The 23,676-nt window shown below is 47.4% G+C and overlaps 1 protein-coding gene and 1 pseudogene across 29 annotated transcripts in view; both read right to left on the minus strand.

Moving 5' to 3' along the window:
* GTF2I (general transcription factor IIi) overlaps positions 1 to 22,710 on the minus strand; it is a 95,288-nt gene extending 72,578 nt beyond the window's left edge. For 7 of the 29 annotated variants that reach the window (XM_072640162.1, XM_072640139.1, XM_072640152.1 and 4 more), the window contains exon 1: positions 19,359 to 19,463. In XM_072640162.1, coding sequence (XP_072496263.1) covers positions 19,359 to 19,452 — 94 coding nt within the window. In that variant the 5' untranslated portion in view covers positions 19,453 to 19,463. Of the gene's footprint in view, positions 1 to 19,358; positions 19,474 to 20,373; positions 20,449 to 21,105; positions 21,239 to 22,550 lie in introns of those variants that run through there. The other 22 variants (XM_072640157.1, XM_072640159.1, XM_072640155.1 and 19 more) reach the window with 10 other exon arrangements.
* On the minus strand, positions 1,145 to 2,207 carry LOC140525094 (complement component 1 Q subcomponent-binding protein, mitochondrial pseudogene; annotated as a pseudogene).
* Positions 22,711 to 23,676: the final 966 nt, after the last annotated feature.

The raw sequence follows: 23,676 nt of genomic DNA on the forward strand, positions 1-23,676 counted from the left end.
TGGTGCTGCACTAAGCACATCATAAATTGGATCTCATTCAATGCTGACCACAACCCTGTATGGTAGGTGCTATTATTATTATCCTTTTTACAGATGAAGAAACTGAGGCAGAAAGCATTTAAGTAGTTTGCCCAAGGTCAGAGAGCTATTCTGGGCAAGACTGAATCTGAAACCAAGTCTTCCTGACTCTAGTCTGGGCCAACAGTTCTAGACACTGTGCCAGCTGGACGAGAGCAGAGAGAACTCTCAGTGAATGCCTTCCATTTTTTCAGTCAAGTATGAAGAGAGTTCTTAGGGATGCAGTGAGAGACTTAAGAACTACTCTAGTGGGTCAGTGAAGGCCACCTGACTGCCAAAGGGGTGGAGAAAGGGAAGGGAGGAGAAGGTAACCAGAGAGAAGGGGGGGTGGTGCACAGAAATCACAGTGAAGGGGAAAAATGGGGCACAGAGCAGGATGGAACAAGAAATGCTTACCATCAAATAAAGGAGTTGTGAACATGGAAGTGGAACACTCAGGAGGGTATTGTTTAAGTAGGTATCAACAAATCAATCTAACTGGATTGGAAACAACCAAACTACTAGGAAACCTGTTCCCTTGACCTCCTCCATCCACCTTCCTAGCAGGGTCAAGGCCAAGATTCTCTTCTCCTCCCCAAACCCTGTTGGCTGGGAATCTCCTCATGGTGCTCTCACAGCTCAAGGATCCCCTATCTCACTTCTCACCTTCACTCTGGGTGTGTCTACACCACCTCCTCACTTTTTGGGCATTGCCATACATATGCATCATAGTCCCACCCTCCCTGGTTCTGAGGGGGCAGAAGCCACCATCTTCCTGTCCCTCTGTCCCCTACAGCTCTTTCTTTTCCCTTACATTCAGCCCCAAAGTCCTATTCAGTCTACTTTTTTGCATCTGCTTCCCTCTCTGCACACACAGGGCCTTCACCCTAACTCAGGCTCTCAGTGTCCCTCATCTGGTTTGGTGAGATGGTCTCCCCACTTCCAATCGCACCTCCCATCTACTTTTTTTTTTTTTATGGGTCCAAGGGTTTTATTTCTTGTCATTCTGTGGTGGTGTACAAAAATGCCAGCAAAGAAAAATAAAAGGGCTCAGGAACATAATTTAGGCCTGGTGGTATTTTGCAGCACTTCTCCACAACAGCTTCTAGGAAATGTTCTCTTGGAAGGAAGGGCTCTGGGTGCCCAGCAGGGCCTCAGCCTCAGGCCTCCCTACTGACGCTTGACAAACCCTTTCAGGTCTTCCAGAAAATAGATGTACTCCTGGTGCTCTAAGGCCGTGCTCAGCTCAATCAGTTCATCTGCAAAGGTGTTGTCCACCCCACGGGTGAGCCAGGAAGTCCATCAAGTCATACAGGGCCCAGTCCAGGGAATGTGTTGAGTGTGTAGTTTGTACCCTTCCTTCCAGTTGGATTCGGTGGTGGGCTGAAATCTAACTTCATGGATGGAGAAGATGTCACTCTCATCCTCATTTTCCTATGCAATCTCATCCTCTGGGTAGTCGCAGTCCAGCACAAGGGCCTTCTTGGTTTCGTCCTTCAAGACCTCCACCAAGAGGTGGGGTTGATGTAAGTTCAGGTTCTTGCTATTCCTGGACTTTCTGTTCCTCTGATGGCTCATCATCAAATGTCAGTGGGATGCTGTTGTTAATATTAAATGTGACTGTGATCGTCTCACCTGCTAATCTCTGGACTAACAACCTCTGACTCTTGCACACCCAGTTCCCAATCTCTGGACATCTTGGGGACAGACTTGTGTTTCTGGATTTTCCTCTCCTCTTTAATTTCATGGGTCAGGAATTCAGCAAAGGCCTTGTTTCCCTCGGTGTGGAGCCTCCCGCACGTGCACTAGCACAAGCACGAGTACAGGCACTAGCATAGGCCAGGGGTGCTCCGAAGCTGATGCAGGAGTCAGGGGTGTGTGGGCCCCGGCCTGCTGGCTATTCCTCCTCCCAGGAGGCCTCTGAAGGCACAGCTGGCAGCAGGGCGTAGGGCCCGGGTTGCAAGGCGCAGCAGCAGCGGTAACAGCAGCAGGGCCATGACCCCCCCATCTACAGCGACTAATTGGATATTCCTAAAGCATGTCTGACCAAATAACTCCCACATCCTACTGTCCGATCATTTCCCATCTCCCATGCCTTTGCACTGGCCATCTCTCAAGCCTGGAATGCACTTCCTTCCTCCCTATCTCTGCCTTTGAATTACAATCTCCAGCTTTCCCCTCACACAGAGATCCTTTCCCTTCCTCCTTCAGAACCAGCCTCCTGCTAATCATTTTGTATTTACTTCTTACATTTACACATTTCTCCTATAGAATATAATTCTTTTGTTCACTTTGAGTGGGACATGGTGCCCAGGACATAGAAACATTTGTTTACTAATGTAGTTAATTCAAATCTGGGCCGCTAGGTGGCGAAGTGGATAGCGTGCCTGGCCTGGAGACAGGAAAATGCATCTTCCTGAGTTCAATTCCAGCCTCAAACATTTTCTAGCTGTGTGACCCTGGGCAAGTCACTTAACCTGGTTTTCCTCGGCTTCCTCATCTATCAAATGAGCTAGAGAAGCAAACGGCAAAGCGCTCCAGGACCTTTGCTGAGAAAACCCCAAAAGGGATTACAAAGCATCAGACAATGCCTGAAGAAAAAATTCAACAACAAATTTTACTTTTCATTCACCAAAAATATTCCCAATAATGACATTAGCTCTTATTATTCAAAAAATCTCAGAACAATTTTTCACAAAACTTGTCTCATTTTAATGTCAACGATCTCAATAATACAGAAGAAAATACGTTCCCACTTGACAACTGTAAATGGTTTTTGCCTTGGCTGATGAGTATGGGTGAGGTCCTTGAGGGCAGGGGAGCTCTTCTTTGTTGTTTCTTTGTATTTGTACCCCCAGCGCTCAGCACAGCGCCTGTGCTAGCAACCAAGCTATCTCATAAAGGCTAATCCAACTGAAAAATAGACAAGATAGATATTTTAAATAAAAAACAGCCAGTGGCAGAGGAAAATCCCAAGTCTTCTAATTACTACCCATTTCATATCTTCTTTCCCTTCCTTCAAGTCTTTTCTTGGGGAACAATTAATTTACAACATGATTCAAACTGAAAAAATACCTGAAGCACAATGGTTAAGAAATGATATGAGGTTGTAATTTTAAGAGAAAACTGATCCCACCCCGTAATCTGTCCCACCCTCTCCATTCCCAAGGCCCTGATTACCACTCACCTAGACTACAACTGATAACCTCCTCGTTTTCTGGCATGCCCCATTCCAATTCAACCTCAATGCCACTGGCAAAGTAATGTTCCCAAATCAGTCACTCCCTTGCTCTCAAACCTTCTATGTGTCCCTGCTGCCTCTACTATAAAACACAAATTCTCCAGCCTGGTGCCAGAAGCCCTATACAGTCCTTTCCATCTGGCTTCCTTTTATTGCCTTCAGTTGATGTCAGGATTCTTGGATCAACTCCTACCTCCCTGCTAGCCCCTCTGACTCTCAAAGTCTGATGAAACCACTGGGTCCCTTCTCAGAATGTTTCAAATACACAAAACAAAATATATGTTAAGATTACAAAAGAAACCAATGATATTTTTTCAGGTCATAGGCCCCAGGTGAAGAACCCCTCTCTGGCTATTTTCTCACTCCAATGTATGACTTGCTGCTGCCTGAAGTTCAGTTCCAACTACGTGCTCTGTAGCCCCATCTTGTCCTTAGCTACTTCCTTCTCCCTCAGCTAGCAGACCTCAGCCTGCCTCTTGCTGCCCTGCAGGTCTATCCCCCACTAGGGAAAGCTCCAGGAGACAATCAATATTTATCAAAGTCCCTAAGCATCAGTTTGCAAAAACATTCTTATGACAAAGGCATTATTTTATTATCTCACATAATTTGTAGCCTTGACCTTAAGTTTAATTTCATGGTTATTTTGGCTTTTTTTAATCATTACTTTAACTGGCAGGAGTTTCATCTGCTCAGGCCAAGTCTGACACTGCTGTCCAGCTCAAGTAAAAATACGCACATGGTTAAATAGAATCCAACGCAGGAGACAGGTTTCTGAGAAAGGCAAGTCTGGGGATCCCCCAAGGACCGAAGAAAATCTTGTGGCCTGAGGAAAGTTTCATTTTTTCCTGGGGATTTTTTTTGGGGGGGAAGACAGGGTAAGGGAAGAAAGAACCAGAGAAAGAAGGTCCCAAGGCAATGAAGGCCACTCAGCCCCTGTGCACTCTACACCAAATGCCCAGTTACTGACTGGGAAATTTCCTCATAGACACATATGACTTTATAATGAAAGGCTGTTCAAAAATAAAACTTACTCCACTGGAATGAACCTAATCTCATAAATAACACCTTGTAACCTCCCAGGAGGCCCCAAGAGAAACTGACCTCCTTTTTATTTCTTTCCATAGGTTTCTGTTGTTTCTGGTGGTAGTCAGATCAAAGCTTTTGTCTTACTTGCACGCGCAGGACAGTGACTCACAAGAGCACATCCATTGTGGATATTGTCATCCAATTCACACCTGTTACTATACTTTCTGTAACATGGGCACTCTCAAACTTAAACTGTGTGTGTGCCATAGTTTAATCTCTCTTCAGTTTTACTTAGAACCTTACAATGATTAAGTTGGAAGGGTCGAGGAATCACCCACATTGGAAGGGAGCAGAGCCACACCTGCTGACTGGTATATTCATCAGGAAGGATGGCAGCAATGCAAAAGACCTCACCTGGACTGGCAAATACCACACCGTCTAAAATACCACAGATTTCATATCACTTATTTATAATTATGTATAATTATTTACATTTCAATAATTACTTATTTCATATAAAAATAAATCTCATTTAAGTATGTTATGTTGAATATTTCTAAATAAAATGTAAAATGAAGAAACGGAAGTATTTCTACTTCTATTCATTTGACTCAGTGCTTGGATGGCCTTGAAACATGTTCCAAGTAAATGCATCACAATTTTCATTTCCAAGCATAACTCAAAACTAGTAATTGGCTTCTCAAAGTCACACTTTATATTAGAAAACTGTTGTTCATATCCATAGATCATAGTAAAAAATAAGTTGGAATCTCACTTTTCAACTGACAATAGATGTCTAGTAAATAATTTCATTTTAATTACTAAGAATTACTAAGAAGGTGCTTCTCTTTAACATCTGTGAATGTTCCCCCTCCCTTACAATTTTCCCAGCTGGAGGCAGGCCAGCTGCCCTTGGGTGATTCCAGCCAATTGGCCGGAGGACACTTTTGGCTGGACTCTGCTTCTCCTCCCCTGGATTTTTGCAGGGCTTCTCCATCTGATACTTCATATTCCCACACAGCGCTGGCACAAAATGTCATTCTACAGTTTCTTATTTTATTGTTTGTTTCCCCATATAAATGAGACCCAGCAGGGGTCCAGCCAAACTTGATATCAGCGCATAAGATGCAACTCACTTGATATGAAACTTGGGGAATTCATTGTTTTTCCTTTCCTGTTGTCATTTCCACCCTTGAAAATACTTCACAACAATGTTGTGGCATCAGGCTATATAGAATAAACATTGGCCAAAAGAAAAAAAAATCAACAGTGCTAAACCCTCCCAACCCAAGCCAAGGCCAGTGGAGGCCCCAGTAGTGCAGGAGCAGCAGGGGCCCTGTGCCACCTCCAGGCGGGCAGAGGAGCAGACAATGTATGGAGGCAGCCAATAGTCAGGACCAAGTTTGTGCAGCCCATATAAGCAGACACAGGTGGTCCAGGCCTCCTAAACTAGACCTACACAGCCATGTGGAAGGCACTGACGAACAGAAGAAGGACAAGAGAGCACAATACCTCTGTGGCTGCGTTTATGTTCCCCACTGTTCTGGGGGGCCCTGCGGAGTCTCATCCATACTGCCAGGACCCCAAGAGTCTTTCTGTCCTTGATAATGCCTTCTAAGCCCTTCAGAAGTCATGGCCCAAGGGCCCTGTTGTGATTAGAAGCTAAGGGACCCCCTGAAGAGGCAGCAAAAGATCCAAGACTCAGTTCATCCAAGCAATAGGGTGCTGTAGCCAGCCTCGTGTGCCTTAAAAGCCTTGCTGGAAAACATTACCAGACACACTTGAAGAAATACTGACCATAGTCTAAAACAGTTGGTAATAGATATTAATGGCCTCTCCATCAAGAAATTAAGGGTTTCCAGAGGGTAGTATTCGCTTTGCACATAATATGCAAGTGCCTGCCCCAAACTGAAGTAAATCAACACACAGGCACACTCATTTGCTTATTTTTACTGAAAATACTCATCTCCTAATCCAATCCAACCCACTTATTTTTGACACAAGAGGAAATGGAGACCTAGAGAGCTTCTGGGATTTGCCAAGAGCCATACAATGAGACAGGACAACAATTTGGGTTCCAACTGCTAACTTCATTTCTGAGAGGCAGGGTGAATAACAGCTAGAAAGCCAACCTCGAGTCAGGAAGACCCAGATTTGAATTCTATTATTGACACACAGTGGCTACACAAGCCTGAGCAAGTCACCACATTCCAGGCCCTTCAGATAGAAAGAAGGCTGATAAGCCAGGCCACCTCCCTTGACTTTTTTATTAACTGGCTGATGGGGAGGAAAAATAAGCTAGCAAACCAATCTCTGTACAATTATGCATAATGGCTGTGGTGGCAGATGTTTATGAAAAAGAAAATTATCCATTCTTCCCACTATATCCTACAGTCCTAATTTGTGAAATACTGGTCATAAGAATTTACTAAGCCCAAAATGTAAAGTTCTCACACCAACCATCACTAAAATAGCACATTCTATAAAAAGAGAATGAGTTTTAAGAGCACATCTGTCTTAATGAATATATTATTTATGTTGGAAAGCAGCTGTGACAGGCACTGAAGGGCACACAAGCCCCTTCTGTGATGCTGGGAGGATCCTCACAATGGCTGAATTTAAGGGACAACGAATTCAGTAAAACCTGGGGCTGTTCACCTCTAGGAAAATAGAAATACCCCTTCTGTCCATTGGGCAGTGAAAGAAATCGAACAATTCTTTCCATCTCATTCAAAAGCCCCAAAGTCAGTTCTGCAGACATCCCGTTTTCTCAATTAGCTGGAGTTTGGACCACGCAATCAAAACCTAGCCTGGTTTTCAGGGAATTCTTCTCTGCAAGTCAGAGATTTTAAATTTCTTTCATGTAATGAACTCTGCCTTCCCTTTTTTAAGAAAAAATTGATGATATTAAACCCAGATGTAGGATTGATAAATCCTGTTTATCTCCAATCAACAATATTAAACTCCTTCTTACCTAGTATACTGAGGCTTTTAAGAGATGGTTAGGATTTCAAATGGGGAGATACCGTAGACGCCCTTTCCAGGCCAGTGACTACTGGATGTGGTCCAGTTTGGCTCATGGAATAATGTGGGACTTGGTGTTAGAGGACTCACTTCCTTGTATGATCTTGGGCTGAGTTCCCATCCCTGGACCTCAGTTTCCTCCTATGTAAAATGATGGAGTTGGACTTGATGGCTTGCCAAGGTCCTTCCACATCTAAATTTGTGATGAGGAGAGTAAGGCAGAAGCAGATAGAGGCAGACTATCTTGTGGGCCCTGGACAAATCATTCCATTCTGGTCCAGGAAGGATCCTGAATAGAAAAGCTCCTTATCAGCTCTAAAGGCCAGGAGCCCCACTCTTAAGTTAACAGGTCCCTTACACATGGGCTAACCCTTAATCATCTCACCCACACAAAGATGGCCAGCGAGGCTCAGGGTGTCCCTCAAGGCTGAGCTCTAGACAATGACTGTCTTGACAGCTCCTCTGAGCTCAATCATCATCAGGCGGCCCAGATCTGGACATCCAGCCCCAGGCTCTGGCACGGTATCAGCCTATGGCTCTAACTGCCCACTGGACATTTCCTACCAGATGCCCCATTGGCACTCAAATCCTTCCCTCCTGGTAGCCCAGGATCTCCCTCCTCTATGATATCCCTTCTCTAACCTCAGTATCCCTTAGACAGACCACGGCCATAGCCTCCTGCTCAGTCTCCCTGCCTCCAGGTTCTTCCCAACCCAATCTAGCCCCCAAAGACTTATCAAAGTCATCTCCCTAAATCACAGGTCAAATGCTGGAGTCCCTTCCCCTGCTGGAACCTTCAAGGGCTCTCTCCTAACTATGGGATCAACATATGCATTATAAGCTCCTCTAACTTGGCATCTAAAAGCATTTTCACAAATGTGATGTTTAAAAACTATGTCTGTAATAAGGAAAGGCTTTTATGGAGTGGGGAATTATGGGGAGACTAGAGGACTGTGAGAATGTCAATGAAATTTTCTTTTTTTTTAAAGCGGCATTAAGTGAAGCTTGCTGTTTCATGGACAAGCCTCTTTCTCTAGTTTGTATTCCAGGCCAAACTAGTCTTCCTGAAATTCATGTCTTACCTTCACATCTCTGCCTAAGACATCCATCCCCCAGGCCTGGAAAGCTCTTTCCTCCCAATCTGCCTCCTCCATAAGAGATATCAAACCCCAGAGAGCTGGTACTGCCTGGAGGGCTGGCACCTCTGTCCTACACAAGGCCTTTCACTCGGTTGCTAGTGCTTGCATTCTGCACATTTTAGGCATATGTGTTGCATTTCCAACAGACTGTAAGTGCTCTGAAGGAAGGAACTGTTGCACGTTTGTCTTTGTAACACAGTGCCTGACAAGCTTCATATCCATATCTAACATCCCCTTTCTAGAAGACTAATTCCCCAGGAATGCCAATGTTTACTCTTCCTCACCATGTCTCCCCCTACTCCCAACTTTTTACATGTTCCTTACACTTCTCATAGGAAGGCTATGTCAACAAAATCACTCTTCCTGGGACCTTTTACCTCAGGAACCTGGAACATAAAACTCTTAGAGGCAATTTATGTTCAATTACTTGTGTACCATCCCACCACGCCGATTAAATTCCCCAATGTCACAGTGGGATCCCTAAGTCTGCAAAGGCTGGGCCTCTACAGCTCAAACTCTGCTCACAAGCTGGCTCAAAGAACCACTGTAGGTTTATTTATTACCATCAGAAAACTGTCCAGAGCAACTCAGGAAAACAACTTCCTGAGGAAGATGGGGAGAACACAGATGGGATTGCTTTTGTGGTGGTTCATCCAAAGGCAGAGAATTACATTCTTCGGACATATTAAAGCACATCACCTCTATGGCCCCTAGCACATGTTTTATATGATAGCCACATACTTGCTCAATTAAACATAATTTTAACAGAAGATGTTTTCCCCCTAATCAGTTACCATCACAAAGACTAATGGTCATTTCCTGGCTAATCCTCAAATTACTGGAGCAGTTAGGTGGCATAGGGATTACAGTGACTGGCCTAAAGTCAGGAAGAGGTCAAATCTGGCCTCACATACTTACTAGCTGGGTAACCCTGGGCAAATCACTTAATCCTCTATGCCTCAGTTTCCTCATCTGTAAAATTAGCTGAAGAAGGAAATGGCAAACTTCTCCCAATATTTTTGTCAAGAAAATCCCAAATGGGGTTACAAAAGTTAGACATGATTGAAAAACTCAACAAAAATCCCTGAAATCCTAAGTTTTGAGAAGTCACAAATAATTCTACAATTACATGGTACTGATTTTGGAATCAAAGAAACTGAGTTTGAAATTTGATTAGTGTAACCTCAGTCAATCTACATAACCTCCTTTTGCCTCAGTTTCCCCACTGTAAAAATGAGAGGCTGGATCAGCTGACCAACTTTAAATCTACCATAGCATGATTCCATTAGAGCCCCTCCTCTGTACCAGTCACTGTGCGCTGAGGGCTGGAGAGACAGTCCAAAACCAAACAGGCCTTACCCTCCTAGCATCTCCACTCTCCTGGAGGATTCAACCTAGACACAGATCATAGATCATGGATCTACAGAGTATCTTCAGAAGGAGGAGCAGCTAGGAAAGGCATTACCAAAATAGAGCCTTGAGCAAAGTTAGTGATTCTAAGAGGCAGAAATAAGGTGAGATGGAGGAGGGGAAAGGAGGTTCCTCTGTATAGCAGACAAACAGATGACCAGCTTGAGTTTAGGAAACAGCAACCAGAGAACTGAGTTTGTTTGGCTGGAACATCAAGTACAGAAAAAGAAGTAACATGAACAAGTCTAGAAAGGCCAGGAGGCCCCAGATTGTGGAAGGTTCTGAGCAGCAGGCAAGAGGCATCTATTTTCTTTAAGGGCTCTATGATCAGACAGGTGGCCAGTGATGCCCTGGCCTTAACCTGCCTATATAGAAGTCTTAAGAATATTCAAGAGGTAGATGGAGTGTGTCAGAGACTTGAAAGCAGGCACACCAACCAGGAAGCTACTGCCATAGTTAACATGCCAAAGAAGGGGAAGATGAGAGATGATTGTGGAGAAAGAACTTACAAGCCTTAGTACAATTTTCATCTTAGGAAAACCCTCTTTTTCCTAACAGCAAGGTGGGAGAGGTGTGTGGAACTAGGCGTCGGCTACTTTGTGGGTCATTTGGCTTGTTTTGTCTTGTTACAAGAAAGTGCTCGATAATTTGGGGGAGGTGAAATGGGGAAGACTAATTTTTGTGTGTTATGTTATGTTAGGTTAGGTTAGGTTAGGTTAGGTTATGAATAAAGCTTCCCCACCAAAAAGACTTGGAAATTGATTTGAATATAATGGGGGGGGGGGTGAGGGAAGGAAGGAAAGCACCAAGAACCCGCAAGCTGGTGAGCCCCCGTCAACAAAAAGAGGGCTATGGGAAAAGGAGGGATTTGGGGGGAAACGATGCGGTCCATTTGAGACAATTCAAGCTTGAGATGGTCATCAGATATTCTACTAGTGCTTCAGGACAGCACTGCTAGACTAGACCTTAGGAAAGAGAGAAGGTCCTGATACGCAAATTTAGATATTCAGGAGTCCTCTGGAGAAAACAACGGAAGCCCTGGGATCAGATGAGATCACCAGGGAGTTTGTAGGAAAAGAAAAGAAAAGGTCTCATAAATCACATGGGGCAAGCAAAGAAGTCAAAGTGAACTGGATAAAAAAAGGATATTCTTTCTTCTAGTATTTCAAGAGGAAACTGCTCAAAAAACGAGAAGAACTGGACAAGCTGGGAATGGCACGATGAGCAAAGGAACCGTTGTCCTGACTATGGTTGTTAAAGCCTGCTTATTTATAATCATAGATAGAGCCACCATTTCACATGGATGCCACCAGCTTCCTTCATGACTCATGTCATACACCGAGAAGACGTTTGAGTTAGCGTTAGATACACGGTTTGGGGGTACATCTAAAGAGAGATAGGCTTACTGAGTGACACAGTCAACTAGTCACAGGTCCATTAGTATACATCTGTACGGCACCTATGACCACAGTCATTAGGAGGACAAGTGTCTCAGACTTCAAGAGCATTTTTTAAAAAATCTTCTGGTATTCAGAGTTACCTGATATCTCCAATTTTTATTTCTTTTCTGCAGTGAAAATACGTAAGTTAATGAAGATTGATGATGGCAATCTAGATTCCAAATTCCAATGAAAATCCCAGTGGCTGAACACAAAAAAGTATTTGCCACACACAAAAAATTCCTACTCAGAAAAGAGGATTAGCTAACACATTACCAAAATATCATGAAGACTTTTGAGTATAAAAGAACTAAGGCCTAGGAAGGAAGAAAAAGGTCCAAAGCAAATCCACCAGGAGCATTTGGGTGCTCAGCTCTTCCTCAAGCTGGGTGCCTTGTCTATCTTTGAGGCTTTGAGGTTTGCTCTGGTTTCAGTCAGAGAGGGGTGTTTTGTTTTTAAAGAGGGATGAGGAGAGTAATAGGAACCAAGCCTTCTCTGCACCCCCCATTCTAAAGAACAAAGGGGGTCCCAAGGGCTCAGGCCTCCTCTTCTCCACACACCTGCTACCTGAAGCAGGCCTCAAACCTTAAAGGGGTGAATGGGATCCAGGGAGTGGAGGACAGCAATGATCCTAGCTAAGAATGAGCCATGGGAAATGTGCTACAAACGGGAAGATTCCTAATGATTAAACTTGAATTCCTCTATCCTAGATTTTTGAAGTGTTAAGAGGGCTAAAAACAGAATTAAGAGAAACTCAGAGGCCAAGTATAAGGCATTGGGAATTATTTTATTATTCGAATTAATAAAAATGCATTAAGCACCTGTAGTATTGAGAATACAATGCTAGACCCAGGAGAGCTATGTCCCAACTTCTGACCCCCAGGACTCCAGGAGGATGATGGCCCACAAATAACTAATACAAAATTCATTAACTGCATTAGAGGGACATAATCCAAGTTGCCACATGAGGAAAAGAAAAAATTACCCTGAAATTCAAACACTTTTAAAAAACTATTTTTCAATTAATGAATCAGTTTTATTTCTTCATCTCACCAAAGGAAGGGAAAAAAAAGGAAAAAAAACCCTTGTAACAAACCTGAGGAGTCAAGCAAAACTAATGCCATCAGTGACTATCTCTAAAACATGTCTCACTCTGCGTATTTAGTCCATCATCTCCTTGTGAAGGGGTGAACAGCCTTCTGCCTTGTGGGCCCTCTGGCACAATGGCTGATCACTGGCAAGTCTTTCAAAATTGTTCATTTTTGCAACGTTTCAACAAACCTTTGCTAAGCTAGTCTACTGGCTGCAACACAATCAGGGTCCAAAAATGAACAAACTAAAAGTTCAGGCTGCTCCTGACATCTACTTGCCAGTAACCCATGGTGGCTTGGAAGGACAAAGGAGAATCCTGATAAGGGATGTAGGAAGATCTGAGGAGTTGGAGATGTTCATAAGAGCTGGTAGGATTTAAAGATCTTAAGAAGTCCCTGGTAAGCCAGTCTCTCCCTACATTCTCTGACTATACAGGTGAGAAAAGTGAGGCCCAGGTAAGTGATCTTACAAGGTCACACAAACAATTAACTCATGTTTCTATGGGCTTTAAGCTTGGGAAAGCCCAGATCTTAGTCCAAATCTTTCCTGCCTCTGACCATGAGGTTTGTACACTGGAAACAGCACTAGGTGAGTTGGCAGAGACCTGGATTTGGGTGACATGGTCATCAGCACGTTCCTTGCCCTCTCTCAGAGCCTGTTTGCTCATCCATGAAATGAGGATGATACCTCTGACACAGGGCTGTCCTAAGGTCTTCCCCATGCTAGCTGCCTTCCCAGTTCCTTTACTCTATCAGATAGTGAAGAAGCTCTGGGGTCATCAAGCCCTTCCCCCTCCCCTCACAGATGAGAAAAGTGAAACCCAGGAAAGTCATGCATGTGCCCAAGGTCACAATGAATGAAAATTTCAAAGGCAAGATTTGAACTCACATCCTGATCCAATCCTCCTCATACTGCAGCACTGCTGCTCCCCTCTCCCCCCAGATGCTGACATTCACCAACCAGCACATCCCGAAGTCAATAAAAAAATAAAAGCTTTTACTTCTAGAGGAAGACTGCAGAAATGAGTAGTCAAAGCTGTTACACAGACTATCAACAGAGATGAAGAACATTTTCATTCACATTTGTTCTGACAGTTCAACTATCTCCTGAGTGAACTTAATTGTGCTTATGTTTCTCTCATAAAACTGCCACCCTGTAAATATTCCACAGTAGGATGCCAAGTCTGATAGTGGATGTGAAAACAAGACATGGATTTCAGCAGATAATTGCCATAAGGACAGATAGCATTTCTTTTTCAAGTTAGGTTATTACTCAAATTTTTTCTACTTATTAACTTCTCTTTCTCCAATTTTATTTAGCATTTAAAATTTAACAGTATTGAAATATAATTTTGTACAATTTGTTGTGATAATAATAAACATTAAATCATTTATCTCAAAATCACAATTTTGATCAAGGTGGATAAAAATCAATTTTAGGGGGACAAGTTCATAAATAGGTCTCAGTAGGACATTAACTCATTTTCTAAACATGATCAAGTTAATACTTAACTGCTAAAGAAAAGCAGCCTACAATATAAGCAGGCAACAAACACTCCTCCTGAATGAAAAGAACCTTCTGAAATAAGTATGAGCAATCCCAGAAAGTCATGCTAATGAAGAAAGTCAGGCTGAGCCAAAAGACTTGCATTGGTTCCTAAGATCCTGAAGCAGCATTTTGGGAGCCCCAGGGCAGAGAAGAGACTGAAGGGCTCCCAGCCATGAGCTGTGGCTTCTCCTCCGAGTTCTTAACCAGTTTTGCCAGCTGGGGCAAATCACTTCCCAGCAGAGACTTAGGTTCTTCTTCTGTATAATGGGCATAATAACACACTAACTGGGAGCTACTGCTATTCTGCACATGATTCACTTGTTCTTTTCTAGTCTTATCGGAATACTGAATGACAATTTGATTATTTATCCCAGTCACTGAAGCAGGGAGTTGGTGACAAAACTCAGAACATGTAGGCAACTGCTCAAATTATTTTGGATAAACTGAATATATCACTTAATATCCCAAAACAAAATAACAAGTCGTAGCTTTAAAATGAACCATTTCTATCTTCAGAAATTCCGTAATGCCTTCGACAAAGATTAGAACTTGGTGGAATGAACGTTGGATTGAAAATCAGAAGCCTGAAGGTTTTCTCTAGTTAGTCAGACAAGGTATGTCACTTAACTCATCTGTCCATGAGCCCACCTTCAAGTACAGCAACGATAATGGCTCTCCGTCCTCCCTACCCTTACCTGGTTGGTGTGAGGACCAACAAGGTGATTTGTAACAGTAAATCACTGTGTGAATATAAACTGTTATTATTAAAGCACTTGATAAGCATACCACAGGATACTCGCTTTTATAATAATGACTTGCCTACTGTGTGAGAATGAAACTTTTCTCCATCTCTGAAATGTCAATGTGTAGATTCTATAAAATAAGACTACATCATGGTAATGGAAAAATTAATTGCATTCATTTCCTTAGTGATTTAAACATAGTCTAAAAAGATAGAAACTGAATTCACAACAAATCTTGATAGACTAAAATAAAAGATTGATTTTACATTTATTTTTCAAGAAAAATCAACACAGCAGAGAACTAAAGAAATCTCAGAAGTAAAGAAAAGCAGGGTAGTTCTAAAAATTCTGTTTGGTGTTTATTATGTAAATTTTTTTAAAAAAGCAAACAGTTTGAAACGAGATTCTTGGTTTCACACTGAATCCTCTGTATTGAGTACTTGGAAACATTGTCTTTTGTATTTAAATTCAATATGAATAAAAAATTAAACGAAAAATCCACTTGCTTCAAAAAGCTGAAGAGTTGCTCCCAAGCTGACATAAGGGGGTCTCCATTCCTTAAGTGGCCTAAAACTAATTTATCTAGACCAGTGGTTTTGAACTAGTACCAATAGTTCAAAAAGACATAGCCCTCCCACTGATTTAAATCAATGACCAAGAGTGTTAGTTTATATACAGTATATCATCCTAAAATCAAACAACCAAACATCCTCAATGTCCATCGATCTCTATCATTCCTTAATGTTATGAGATTCCATCTTATAAAACTCTCCCAACAACATAAAAATGTCAGCATTTTTCCATCTTCTTGTACAACCAGCCCAGGACAGTGCACAGGGCAACTTGCCCCACTGGCCCCAAGGCCACGGTTCAGTCATTTCTTCCCCAAAGCAGAGATCATTTAAAACTTTGGTGACTAAGCCTGGCTGATGGCAGTACAAGCTACAGTATAAAAGGAAGAGAAATAGATCTGAAGTCAGATGGTAACCTAGGCTCAAATTCTGGTTCTGCTCTACTTAACTACACTGAATGACCTAAGGTAAGTCACTTGACTTCCCTGGACCTCAGTTTCCCCCTCTGTAAAATGGAAGGTTTGGACAAAAAGGTGTCTAAGGTCCCTCTCAGCATGTGGGATATTCTTCGAGGAAGGACACACACCTTAAGTTATTTTTCCTGTAGATGAGAGGGATGCTTTAGTTTATTTGACTTACTTTCTCTCTTATGATCATCTGACCACTGCTTTTGATAAAAGTTGACAAATACTTACATTTGGGGCCAGAAGGCAGACTAGGGATGGGGGAGTGCAAAGGCCAGAGCCAGCCCAAGAAAAGAACTGGGGGAGGAACCAGTAAAGAGTGAGGAGGGAAACATCCTTGGCCTCATTAGCAACGGCTATTTATTTAACAAAATGACCTAAAGAATAAACAGGCTTCCAAAGCCTGGCAAAGTTAACAACTGTGCTTTTCTCTTCTATTAAATATGGGTGGTAGAAGTACTAGCTTTTTTGCAAGAATGGAAAGGGTCAAATGCGAGGCATTTTTGCAGGATCCTAAGATTTGAGAAGTTCCTCATTCAGCCCAACCCCACTAGTAGCAAGGCTCAGACTTTCGAGTGACTCTCAAGGCCATGTGCTCCATGTACTCCCCACCAGAACACAAAGCCTTCAAACTTGCCCTTTGCAGGCCTCTCACATTCACAAAGACCTTGCCTAAGTCTCCGTCCCCCACCTCAAATATCCCTTTTAAAAGGTGTTCAAATTCCCATCCATCCTCAAGCAAAAAATATCAGCAGAGAAAGATCTAGCAATCTGAAAGAGGAAATAGGTGGGATAAACGTATTTTCCTTACAGGATTTAGAAGTTGCTCCTCTTTTAATAATTCATTGTGAACTAAGAACATATACCAGATCTTGGTCATATTCCCCTAACTACAGCTCACTCACCCTACTCTACCACATAATTGCAGAATTATTTGTGACTTTTTGAAACTAAACTTAGCATTTCAGGGATTTCTAGGGAGTTGTTTTGCAGTCATGTCTGAGTCTCTGTGACCCATTTGGCTTTTTCTTGGCAGACATATTGGAATGGTTTGCCATTTTCTTCTCCAGTTCATTTAACAGATGAGGAAACTGAGGCAAACAGGGTGGAAGTGACTTGCCCAGGGTCACCCCACTAGTGTCTGAGGCCAGATCTGAACTTAGAAAGAGGAGTCTTCCTTGCCCCAGGCATGGTGCTCTATCTATCTATCTGCTCTCCAACAAGGTAGGTAAGGACCAATGTCTAAATCTGTATCTTCTCCCTCCCTCACATTTGGAACTGCACAAAATGGGGTGTTTGTGGGCACAAATTCAGTAGTTAAGTCTTGGGAACTTGCAGTCCAGTCTCCAGGCCTTGTTTTTGTTGGGGGGTTTCTGTGGTGTTTTGTTGTTGTTGCTTAAACAAGATCGGCACCCCTATGGGTAAGGCACTGAGTAGGGACGGTAGGAAGACAAAAATGAAAACAGTCTGTGCTGACCCACTCAGCTCCTCCTCCACCTCTTCTGATGGACAGCAGGGCTCCCACCTCTCTCCCATTCTCGAGGCACTCTGTGCCTTTTCATCAGCTCTCCTGGGCTCAATGACTTTCTGCACGTGACCCCCCCCCCCCCCCCAGTCTCTCTCCTGTGCTCCCATCCTGCGTATGGGATATTTCCAACTCTATGGCCCCCAGAGGCCAAACTTCCTTGCACCCATCCAGGAAGGACACCACCAGCCACCCTCCCAGTCCAAAACTGCCACCAAGCCAAACTCCTCTCTTCACTCTCGTCAGCCCATCCAGACAATCACCCAGTCCTGTCAGTGCTACCCTCAAAACTTTTCTCCAAACTGTCTCTTCCTCTGCAGGCACAGAAATCACCCTAGCTTAGGCTCTCAGTACTAACAGTGCCTTAACATTTGCAAACCACCTTATGTGTTGTCTCCTCACCTGGACTACTGCAGTAAACTAAGTGGTTTCTATTTCCCTTTCCAACCCATCCTAGAGAGGACAGGTCTGATGCATCTCCCTGCCAAGGACTTTTCATGACTCTTTAGGACAGAATACAAACTCTTCTGTTGAGCACTGCAAATCCTTCCCAATGGTTTCACCTAACCTTGCCAGGCTGATGATACATTACCTATTCTAGCCCACCTGGCCTCCATGCTTTTCGTGACAATCTCTGCCTGCCTTTGCCAGGTTACCCAATCTTCCCTGCACAACCACTTTGTGTTTACTTGGGATAATAGATTTAAACCTGCAAGTGACCTCAGAAGCCAATTAGTCCTACCCTACTTCATTTCTCAGGTGAGGAAACGGAGGTAGGAAAGGGTTAAGTGCCTTGCCCAGGGTCAGAGAGCTAATGAGTATCTACCTAGGATCTGAATCAATCCTCCTGAATCCTACCATTCTGCCTAGTAGACAGTACCTGGGCACATACTAGGTAATTAATAAAGAAGTTGAATAATCATTCACCTAACAAGCAGTTCATTAAGACTGTCTAATGTGAGAGATACCCACTCTGCCTCCCAACCCTATAGGAGGTGGCATGGGGGGGGGGGGGGGGGAACAAACACCAAAAAGGCCTGCAACAAGGAAATGGAATGCCTAGTTAAGGGAACTTCAAGTAGGTCAATCTGGTTGAAAAGTGGAATGTGTCAAGGGTAATAAGAATTTCAGTCTAGAGTGGCATCTGGCAAAGCTTTAAATACCCAAATGAGTTTGTGTTTTATCCTAATAGGAATAAGGGACCAACCAATGAAGGCTGCTGAGCAGAACAGGGCAGATCAGACGTGTGCTCAAAAGAAGCTTCTTCTGGCAGCTGTTTGAAGGATGCCTCGGCATAATCATGGATATCCACTATCCCTGAAGTTGGAATTCATTATAATTAAGGATTGCTGGGTAAATTTGTTTGGCATCTCAGAGAAGTAGAATTTGAGGAACAGGATGTACTGTAATCTTGCCCCTCCTCTTAAAGATGAGTAAATGATGACCCTGGAAAGGTGAAATCACTTGGCTAAGACTCCACAGCATGGCACATCAGGAAGAGAGATGCTGAGCCCCAGGCTTTCCCCATTTCATCCTACTGTACTAGCAGTGATTGTTCAGAGAAACAAGGAGGCTTCTAAAATGCCTCCTCTGCACAAGATCTAGGAGAACCTCAGCCAAGCAGGGCACAGAGCAAGAAGGCTGGGAAAGGGTGCGACAGGGCCTCCACTCCACTGTGTCCCAGTCCAGTTGGGGAAACTACCTCCTGAAGGAATTCCTGGCATGTTTTGTCTACCCCTTTATGCTCTCTTTGTAACAGAGGATGAGTCCCAAACTCCTGGGCTTCTGTCATGCTTTTAGCAACGCCTGGTTAGCAGGCAAGAATAAGCAAGGTGGACCGACAGCGTGAAGGAAAGCTAGAGAGAGGAAACCAGGGCGGGACAGGAATTAAAAGACCAGATTGTAGAGACAAAGCCTGGGCAGGAAAAAAGGGGGGGAGGGGGGAGAAGACAAATGGCAAGGGTGAAGATCGAAAAGGCTGAGAAAACACAAGGGAATAAGATGGAAAAGAGGAAAACCTGCGCTCAACTAGAGCATTACTTCTAATTTAGGTGCATATTAAAAAAATTAGTACTTGCCAAAAAAACAAGACCAATCCTCCCGGCTTTTGTGCTTTTTCCTCCAAAGCAGCCGACAGCCACAAACTGTGTTTATTTTTTTACAGTTAATCATGGCGAGTGAAGAACACGATTTCTATAAAAAAGGCCCGATTTCAGTAATCAGATATGAGCAGGAAATTAATAATTGCCCGGAAGTCCTTAATCCGAAGGCCTATCTAAGCCAGTTAACGCGGACGCTGCCTTCCACAATCACCGAGACTCAGGAAAGGAAAGCGCAGCGTTCGGTTTACCTCCCTTCCGAGGATCCACAGCCCGGGGCTAGGGATCCGCCCCCAGGACGCCCCCAGGGGCAAAGGAAACCTTATCTGCGCCCGCCATCGCCCCCCCCCGCCCCAATCCCCCTCGTCCCCCATTCATTCAACTCTCACAAGAACATCAAAGGACTTTTTCGACCCAACCAAACTCGAACCATTCGCGGCCCTCTAATTACCCCCCCATCCTGACGGTGACCTCGGCAGATCCTTCCCCTTTGGATAAAGCCTCGGGTCCCCCCCTCCCCCTCCAACCTTCGATCCCAGGCCTCGACCCCCAAGGAGACTGAGCCCCCCCAACTCCCGGACCAGCGTAGACTGGGCCCAACCCGGGATGAGGGAGGGGGGAAGCTCCGGAAATGTGCAAAGGGGGCGGGGCTTCACGCCCCCGGGCTGACCTCTCCGACCCTCGTCTTCGCTCCCGCTCCCCTTCCCCCTTCCGTTCCCCCCCCCCCCCCCGCAGGGCTCCGACCAGGCCTGAGTCTCCCGAGGGGCCACCGCGACCCCCCCCCACAATTACACGGGTTCCTCGGTCCCAGGCCTCGTCCAACCAGGCCCCGAGCCAAGGGGAGCCGCCCCAGCCAGGAGGGGAGGGCAGGCGGGGAGGGGGGGGGCCGGACCAACTCCAGACAGGGGTTCGAATCCGCATCATTCACGGCCTCCAGGAGCCCAGACTCGGAGGCTGGGGGGGATCCCAAACTAGACTGAGGGGAAGAAAGCACCTCGTGGCCCCTCAGGGACTCTCGGACGCCCGGCTCCGCCTCCGCCCTCGCAGGACCCGCCGAGGACAATGGCCTCAGCAGGCCCCACCTGGCAGGGGGAGGGGGAGCGATAGGGCGGAGGCGGGGCCACAGCGGGGCGGGGCTGACACCTTCACCTAGCCCGGCGGCGGCGGCGGCGGAAGCCCCGCCCCCCGGCCCCGCCGGCCAATCCGAGCGCGCCGCCGCCGAGCCTGCGCTCGAGTCCCAGGACAGGGCCCAGCCGGCGCGCGACCCCAGCTCGGCCCCGGCCCGAGCCCAGAGCGCGCGACCCCTGTCGCCCCAGCCAATCAGGGAGGGGTGAGAAGCAAGGACACCCCCCCCCCCTCCCCCACCCCTACCCCTACCCCCCCAACACACGCACGCACACCTCCCTCTCTCCGCTAACTCCGGCGCGCGCGCGCAGGGCCTTCTCCGCCCCCAACCCCCATGCTCCGCGCGCACTTCCCCACGCGCGCGTCCCCGAGGCTCGCGCGTCCAACCGTCGCCCCTCGCAACCCCCCCACCCCGCCCCCACCCCGGGGCCCGGAGCCCGGGACCCGAGGCGGGGGGAGTCGACGGTCACCCCCACACACAATAACCACCCCTCCGTTAAACTGCCCCCGTGTCTGTTCCGCGGCAGCGGAGGAGGTGACGACCGCGGCCCCGAGCTAGGCCAGGCTGGGCCCGGCAGGGCCGAAGGGGCCTCGGACTCACCCGATGCAGCGGCAGCCGCGGTAGCAGCAGCAGCGACGGCGGGGACGGCGGCGGCGCCGGGCAGCCCCGAGGCGCGGAGAGAGGAGGCGGGGGAGGGCTCGGGGCGCCGATCAGGCCGAGCCGGGGGCGGGGGCGTCCGGTCTCGCTCACGGGCTGGCCGGTCCTGCCTGCGCCTGGGGCTGGGGCTGGGGCCGTCGCTGGCGCCGTCGCCGCCGCGCTCCTGTCACCGCCGCATGGCCGCCCCCGGCAGGGCCCACGCTCCGCGCACAGCTGGCCTGAGCGCCCGAAAGGCGGAGGAGCAGAGCGCGGCGGGCGGGAGGCGGCCGGAGAGGGGGCGCGCGAGGTGGGGGCCCGCGGCGGTCTGTGGCCCCTGTTGTCCGCTCTCCTCCTCCTCCTCCTCCTCCTCCTCCTCAGCTCGCTCTTTTTTTTTTTTTTTTTTTTTTGTTCCTAGAGAGCCCGCTGCGCATGCGCACCCGCCGCACCGCACCGCGGGAGTCGTAGTCTTCCGGGCCTTGCCCACCAGGCCGAGGGCGGCGGGGCCGGACTACGACTCCCAGGGTGCACCGCGAGGGCGAGCCCCGAACTCGGGGACGGGGCGAGAGCGAGCGGCGCTGGCCCGCCCGGACGAGGGCTGTCAATGGAGGAGCAGAGCAGGAGGAGCCGGGGACGAACATGGCTGCGGCTGCTGCTGCTGCAGCTGCACCTGGGGCCTGCTCGGCTGCACAGAAGGGGGGGGGGGGCGAGGGGGAGGGGAACCCCGGCTCGGCTGTGCTCGGCCCTGCTCGACCCTCGCGTGGCCGCCCCGCTCCTCCCGAGGCCCCCACGGCCGCTCCCCGACACAAAGAGCGGCTCCCGCCGCTGCGGCACGACGGGGCCTCCGGGGCCGGCGCGCCCCCGCCCGCCCGGGCACCACCAAGTTTAGAAAAGAAGGAAATCAAGTAATGCGAGCTTGCGCGCCGGGCCGAGGCCTGCGCCCCGGGCTCGCGGGCCTCCCTTTGTGCGGCCCCGGCCCAAGAACGTGGCGAGCGGCAGCCCGGCGGCCGAGCGCCCGGCCAGGCCCGCCGGGCTCCAGCCTGCCCCGGGCCCCGGGCCCTGAGCCTCGAGCCTCGAGGAGCGTGCGCGGCCCCCAAGCGGGACGCGGGATCCGGGCCCCGCAGCGCTCCCTTTTCGTTACCCAACCCAGGCGTCCGCTTGGCCTCGGTTTGTCCGTCTGTGAAATGGCCCAAGGGCAGCTCTGAAGGCGAGCTCGAGTGGCCGGGTCGTGGGCGCTGGACCTGGGCCGTCCTCAGAGTGGTTACCGTGCCCGCCTCGCCAAAGTAAATCAGCGATTGCTCTAAGTTGTGGATTTCTGAAAGGGAGTGTGGACGAGCTTGCTCCCTCGGCCAGCGTCGTGTTTACTTATAAACACCTCAGTAAGAGGCGAAAGTAGCAGCTCTGGCTTTTACCTTGATGTCCCCGTGCCTAGCGCGGTGCCCGGCCTCCATCGGGCACTGGACACAGCCCGGCTGGCCCGTCCGGGACGAGGGCTGGTGCCCCATGGACCTGCCCCGGGGTTGGCTTGGTTGGTTTTTTTTCCGGAGGTGATTTCCAGGCTTGCTCTCAAACGAGATAAAGACACCGCCTGCTGTCTCAGTGAAGGCAGCGCTGCGGGGCGAGGGTGGGCCTGCTAACGCTGCCGCTGTGACGGCCGGGGGTCCTTTGCTGCACCGCTCTGGGGGGGCCGCCTCCCCAGATCCCCGCAGGAACCTTTCAGATTACCGGAGGCGGCTGAGACAAAATCTCCCGAGAATTAGAATTTGAAAATGGATTTGCAGGAAGATAAGATTTAAATCCCGCACTGCCGTGTCCCATTGGGTGGATCATGCACAGGTAGCAGATGTGGCACAACATTATGAAGAGTGCGGTTGGAGAACCGGGAAAACGAGCCTGCACTGTGAAGTTACGGAAAGGAAAAGCCTAGTTCTCCATGTTCAACCCTTGACGTTTACTCTCCTGCATGGACTGGGCTTCCTCTCAAGCTTTCCGAATTGTTCCAGCTCTGAGTTCCTTTATTCCAGATCTGCAATATACATATGCACATATAAGTAGTTTCACATACACTCGCGTCTGAAAATGCCTTTTGTTCTGATAAGGCACGCTGGTTGTGGCGTGTGAAGAGCTGGTAATTGACTAGGTTCTCGTGTGAAGAGCTGGTAATTGACTAGATTGGTTCTGCAAGCACTCACTGAGCCCCTCCTAGATGCCAGTCATTGCCCTGCACGCTCGGGATGCAGAGACCAAAAGAAAGGGAATACCCCTTGCCCTCAGAGTTCTCACCCTGGACACTGGACAAGCAACACATAAACAGAAAAGTAAATACCAAACACATGTAGGTGTGCACAAATAGAAAATGTACACCAAGCTCCAACTCCGATAGAACAAGTTGGAGAAGCTTCAAAGAGATTGGTTTAGATCTACCTGGTGAAAGGTACTTGCTTCCTCCGTGGTTAGGGGAACTCAGAGAGAGACCTGTAACCTGCGATGAAGTTGAAAGGGGGGGGGGGGGGGAAGTTTCTTAGGAAATATTGAGGA

This window comes from Notamacropus eugenii, chromosome 2 (assembly GCF_028372415.1).
Source record: "Notamacropus eugenii isolate mMacEug1 chromosome 2, mMacEug1.pri_v2, whole genome shotgun sequence".
Lineage (NCBI taxonomy): Eukaryota > Metazoa > Chordata > Mammalia > Diprotodontia > Macropodidae > Notamacropus > Notamacropus eugenii.